This window comes from Cinclus cinclus, chromosome 4 (assembly GCF_963662255.1).
Source record: "Cinclus cinclus chromosome 4, bCinCin1.1, whole genome shotgun sequence".
Lineage (NCBI taxonomy): Eukaryota > Metazoa > Chordata > Aves > Passeriformes > Cinclidae > Cinclus > Cinclus cinclus.
The window spans coordinates 46,261,060-46,267,059 of record NC_085049.1 but is presented as its reverse complement, the minus strand read 5'-3'; the positions used below and the strand labels follow the sequence as shown (position 1 = coordinate 46,267,059).

The 6,000-nt window shown below is 36.9% G+C and overlaps 1 protein-coding gene across 3 annotated transcripts in view; it reads right to left on the bottom strand.

Annotated features, from left to right (window-relative positions):
• Positions 1-770: 770 nt before the first annotated feature.
• TBC1D15 (TBC1 domain family member 15) overlaps positions 771-6,000 on the bottom strand; it is a 33,226-nt gene continuing 27,996 nt past the window's right edge. For all 3 annotated transcript variants that reach the window (XM_062492036.1, XM_062492038.1, XM_062492039.1), the window contains exons 15-17: positions 3,518-3,634; positions 2,793-2,879; positions 771-2,132 (exon numbers count right to left, since the gene is read on the bottom strand). In XM_062492036.1, coding sequence (XP_062348020.1) covers positions 1,926-2,132; positions 2,793-2,879; positions 3,518-3,634 — 411 coding nt within the window. In that variant the 3' untranslated portion in view covers positions 771-1,925. The remainder of the gene's footprint in view (positions 2,133-2,792; positions 2,880-3,517; positions 3,635-6,000) is intronic.

The following is a 6,000-nucleotide window of genomic DNA, read 5'->3' as shown; positions in this document are numbered from 1 at the left end:
TTTGCCCACTGCATTTCTGTTGTAAACATTCCCCTCCTCCTTCCACAGTTTCATTGAACATCACTTTTGATGAAAAACATTTTGCAAGTACACTTCAAAGCAAACTAGGTGCTCCAAAAAATACTGAAATTAACTTGCTTAATATCTTTGAACCAAAGTGTTGAATATCTAAGTTCTAATGCCTTTCTGAATTCTATGTCACATTAAATTAACTGTAAGAAGTACAATGCTCATCAGGGAACAAAGGCATGATGCTTCACAGTAATTTCCTGGGCAGGAAATGAAAGGCTACAGATAACACTGAGCTATGAATCCTTGACTTTCACAGCACAGGACTCAAGTTCTTATTAACTGATGAGAGATAGCACATTGACGATATTAAAACCAAAATCTCTACTGATTCAGCTGTCCAGTGTCTGCTCACAACTGGTGAGAGAAGTTGAGTCGACTCCCAAATTATTTTAACAACTTGATTTATCTATTAAAGCCTTTTGTATTACTTATTTTTACTTAAGATGGCACAAGTAACATTTGTAAAAGTAAAGTACTCCACAAGAAAACTGCCATATCCCACACTTCAACTACCTGGAGAAGAAAGGCATGTTCCACTCTGTAGTAACAAACAGAAATTCCCACTGCCCTTCATGACTCGGAAAATGTGTCATATCCATGGACTAACCACTAGCTCTCCCCTCTGTCTCATGTTCTTACATTAACAACCAGACAACTAGGTTTTTTTCTCTAAATAGGATTTAATTAAAAACACTAAATCAACTTTGACTTTTATTTTATATATGTACAATAGTTACCAAATAATGAATACACTTAGTTATGTTAAATTTCACGTCATAAATAACGTCAAAGGACATCAGCATGACATGGAATAAACTCACTGCCTTTTGCAGATAGAAAAAATGCATCAATATTAATTGTGATTACTATTTTGGTGTGTGGTTTGTTGGTTGGCTTTTTTATAACCTGCTTATTAATTCTCCAGATAATGTTGCCATAAAAACAGTGTAAGTAGTTAACTGATCAGTTAATATATTAGCAAATATGAACATTAGTAAAGTTTGCAAGATACCAATTGCAAAATTACATCAAATGTAGGACTGAATGTATTCACATGGAAGTTACCTTCAGTTAGAAAAGTTCTGAAAAAGAGCTCAGGTTGGAGCTGTGCATTAATGTGGTCAAACTGATTCATATGAATGACAAGTTTATTCAGATATTGAAAATACAACTATCCTTTTTAGTATTCACAAAAATTTGTGTATATAGTGTGTGCATGTGTGTAAATATATATATGTATATATAAAGTGAAGATATGTTAATGTAAAAATATACTGTTCATCCACTCCCAATTACACAAAATTCAGTATTTGGACATTAAACTGTGCAAGTATGAATGTCCATTTCAAATCTACATTCAACCAGCAACAAATACTTAGAAGTATTTTTGTAAACATTTGAGATAGGGAAAATCCATTTACAAAAGAATCCTCCTTTAGCACATCAGCATCACTTCAGCTTCAAAATTTTGTACAGCAGCTTCAGCTGGCATAATGTGAATCTGCTCAAATCAAAGAGCTCACACCATCTTAGATCAATATGTGTGAAAGCTCAGCAAATGCAGAAGTTTCTTTCATTCTTAATCACCATCCATTTCCAGTTTACCAGCAAAAATAAAATGCACTTGGCTACAAAAATATTAAGGAATGTTATTGAAAACAAAAGGCTATTTTGGTAGAAGAAACTACAAAAATAGTTGAGTCATGTTGTAAAGCTTTAATGCAAAAGCATTACAGTACAGATTTTCTTTACACCCTTAAAGCTTAATCAACACCAAATTTAAATATCCATCTCTCAAGTGCTTGAACAAAATGTGCTCAGTGAAAGTCTTTCTCCAACGTGACCAAGTGTAATTACACAGGTGCCAGGCTCTGCGTCTCAGCCGTCTGTTGAGCGCCATCCCTTGTCCCATTGGCAGCAATTACAGGGGTTGAGATACTCTGATACAGTGACACTGGACAACTCAACTCAGCTCCACTTTCATCCTCTCCAGTATCTGAATCCGGTGTTACTGAACTGTTCTCTATCCCCAGGATCTCACTGACTGTTTGAGGCAATTCCTAGAAAGGAAGCAGCAGGGGTTAAAAATCACTGTGACTAAATGAAAACGTTAACAAAGTCCCCTCAGTCCATCCTGTGTTCCCAGTACTCACTCATCTGAGAAATCACTCATCTGAATTTAGCTGTGCTGAAAGCATGTCTCAGCAATACTTACATTACAGCTACCATTTTCTGTAGCTGCTTTTCAAAAACACAGCAAAAGGAACACACTCAGGAATCAATTCCTGATTAAAACCACAATCTTCATAACAAAAGTAAAAGTCTAATCAACTATTACAATTATACTTCATGTTATTGGAATTAGTTTTATTGAGTGACCCACTATTTTTTGCCTAGTAAGTCTGGCATGCTTTCAATGCAATGCACCTTTCAACTAGTTTTTCTCATGCACACTAAACATTCTTCGAGTGAGGCTACCTAGTGAGAGTTAAGAAAGTACAACCAAAAAGCACAATTCAGCTTTTCCCCAGTGAACAGCATTACTCTGTAAAATCAATCACTCTTGCTTACAGACTTCTCAAATATAGGCACTACATAGCTACACAGCATGCTTTACTGTACCCAGGCATTCAGTTATTTCACAAGTCATACATGAACACTTACAGCTAACTACATACTTTTGCTGTCTATAAACACTCATAGTAGATAGATGTCTTTACCTTGCAATTCATCATCTGCATAGAAATTGCTTCTGCTTTGCAGAGTATATACTCCACATCAATCTTCATAGACAGTTCATTGATATGCTAAAAACATATTTACAAGGAAGGCATAGTGAGATAAATGACAACTATGTTTTACACAAAATACACTGATACTGTACTGCACTGCTAATAATTATCACCTTATTAGGTGCCTGCCTGCCCCTTAAGCTATGAAATGCCACACAGTCTATATGAGAAATGGCTACTCAAAGATACACTATGGAACAGCTGCCTTTCACCAGCACCCAAGGTCTGCAGGAGGAATCCGCAGCACCTTTAAACGTGACAAACTATCTGGCCCTCCTACGTACTTCTACCAGCAGCTCACATTTTCAGAGATGATAAATTAGATCACAGAAGATAAAACACAAGTTAGTATTAAATACAATAAGCAGTCATCTGAGGGGAGAACCTTTTAAGATTAATAGATCAAATCATTAAACACAGCCATCCAATAAACCATTTTAAAAGCCTGCAGGGTAGACATTTAACCCTTCAAAAGATAGGTTAAACCACCTTCAGCACCTCCCCCATAACATAAACCATAATCATATTGCATTAACTCCAAAAAGTTAACTAATATTTTAATTTAATACTGAAAAGACAGCCCTGTACTAGCCACTAGGAAGACAACCCTACTGCAGTGAAAACCAGCACAATAATGCATAAGAATTTTATACCTTTAGTATTTCATTAAAGCCATAGTGCTTGTCCATTATTTGCTGTTTTTCAGATTCTAGGATAGCACAACAAAGGAGAAGATGAAAATTCTGACAAGGCAATTCCGTCCACATGACCTGTTAAAACATAAAAACCCCATATTTGAAATGCTTATACTTTTCCTCTGAAAAGAAAAGACTTAGAAAATAAGTCCTCCAGCCAAATCAATTAGCTAACAAGAAGCTGCTTTTGAAAGCAACTAAGTATCTCTAAAATTATTTGGAATTTTACTTTTGGGCCTTCAGAGACAATTGCAAGTCTGAGTCACAAAATGCCTATCTGGTTCTTAAGCCATTGTCCACTATAATGCTAATAAACTGCTTGAGCTTGTGGTCTTGTGAATGTGGGCTCTGCCTCAGCTCACATGAAACAGAAGTAACTGAAGCTAACAAATTATTTGTGTGGTTTAGAGTAGCTGCATTAAATATGAATTGGCAGAAGCATGTCAAACCCAGCAATAGTTAAAAATTCTCTAATGTTTATAAACAAGGTGCAAAAAATTGTTCTCAATCCCACCTCCATGAGAACCCAAAGACATGCACACACAGGTTCTGGGGGTGGGTGGGTATTGCTTTCTGACTGAAGACACATTGGCTTTTGGCCCTGTGGGGGACACAATAAATCACTCTAGGGTTCACTGGGACTGAAAAGTGCAACCTCAGTACTAATACCCGTTTTAGTACATTCAGAAAAACCTTTAAAAAAAGTATTTGAAAAGAACATGTGTGGTGGGCAGAAAGCAGGAGAACAATTTTGCCAACAAAACCAGAAAGAAGCAAAAGTCTGCTTGCACAAGCAGATTTTTTTTTATTTGCCCTGACAAATAAAGGGATTTAAGACAATGAATTTACTCTCAAAAAATGCAGGCAAGAAGTCAGACCGGTGATAATTTGTTACTTTGTTAGCAAAAAACTTTTTTCATCATTACTGACGGAATAGAGTCTTATAGCAGGGCAAGAGCTTATACTTGAACTTTCACCACTAGCATATGTAACCTGCAAACAGAATTGCACAAATCCCGAAGATATCCAAACCAAGTTCACCCAAAATAAGGTGCAATTAATCTTGAATGTTTCAACTGACATCCAGTTCAGAAATGAAATTTTGCATCTTTCTCAGACAACCAATATTCTATAAAAGCATTCTATCACTCCAGGAGAAAGACTGCAATGCAAGTAGGCTGATAAAAAATAACAATTGAATGAAAATTCCAATCATCTACCAAACACAGTCTGCCTACACACCATTGTGTTCTTCTACTCCTACTTCATAAGAAGGACATATTGACAGTTGTGCATTGATTTGGTTCAACATCAACTTGCAGCAAAAAAAAATCCATACATTTTGCTACCATTTTTGATACACCTTTCGAAGTCTGGAGCTGAGCATGCACTTAAGATTATGTATGCAAATGCTTAACAGCATCACAACATGCTGGAAGGATAGAAGAAAAAACGGCATTTAAATTATAAGTATGAAAGTAAAAATATAAAAACAAGGAGCAATAACTATTTTTTTCTTTTTTCTTTGTGATACACAAAAAAGTAAGGACTCCTTTGTTCTTGCACTACCTCAGTAGCCATGAACATTGTAACCAATGTATGCAAAATAACTTATTCCCAAGTCATTTTGGCTTTATGTCAGGCATGTGGGTACTAGAATAACAGGGGAGCTGGGTGTGAGTTAATTGTAATTTGTTACAGAATTTTTCTTCTCAGTTTCTTCTAAGCCACCCACAGTGCACACAAAAGATTAAGAACTGGCTGGTATTACCAGGTGATATTGCCTGTCTCTCCAATGCCAGGAGGGACTGAACTACTCTCAGTTTTGGGACAGCTAATAGGTGGGTCAGTATGCTATCTGGGCTGTGTTTGAGAGGCACTGCTAAAATGTGCTATGAGTACCATTTAGTACATACAAAGCCATTCACAGCCAGAGAAGTTTAACCCACACACAAAAGGCATTGTATGTTGACATCACAAATAACTGCACACACATCATGTGTCTGAACTTATCCACACAAGGTGGAATACCACCTCTCTATCACATGCAACTCTGTCACAGAGCAATGAAACAACCACTTACATTTTCTACCACCATCTGATTATGGCTCTTGCAAGTGCAAAGGCTAGGAGTTAGCCTCTACGTCAGATGATGAGAACTGCTATCTCCCATTTCCAAGGTGAATGGAGGTGGGAGAAACCAGACTAGTGAAGAATCACATTACTTTTTCTGTGATAAAACAGTGGAAGTCATGAAGCCAGAGGGAAAAGGGAAAAAGTGTCTGATGCTAACTCAGCGGTTCATATGAGCCAGAGAATAGAAACAGAGATCCAAACAGATTAGACAGAATAAGCCCCAGAAGTCCTGGAACCTGGGACTGGAATCTCAGATGGTACCTCTGCTTCTACACTTCTACATCCCATTCTACACTCTGCAAGTG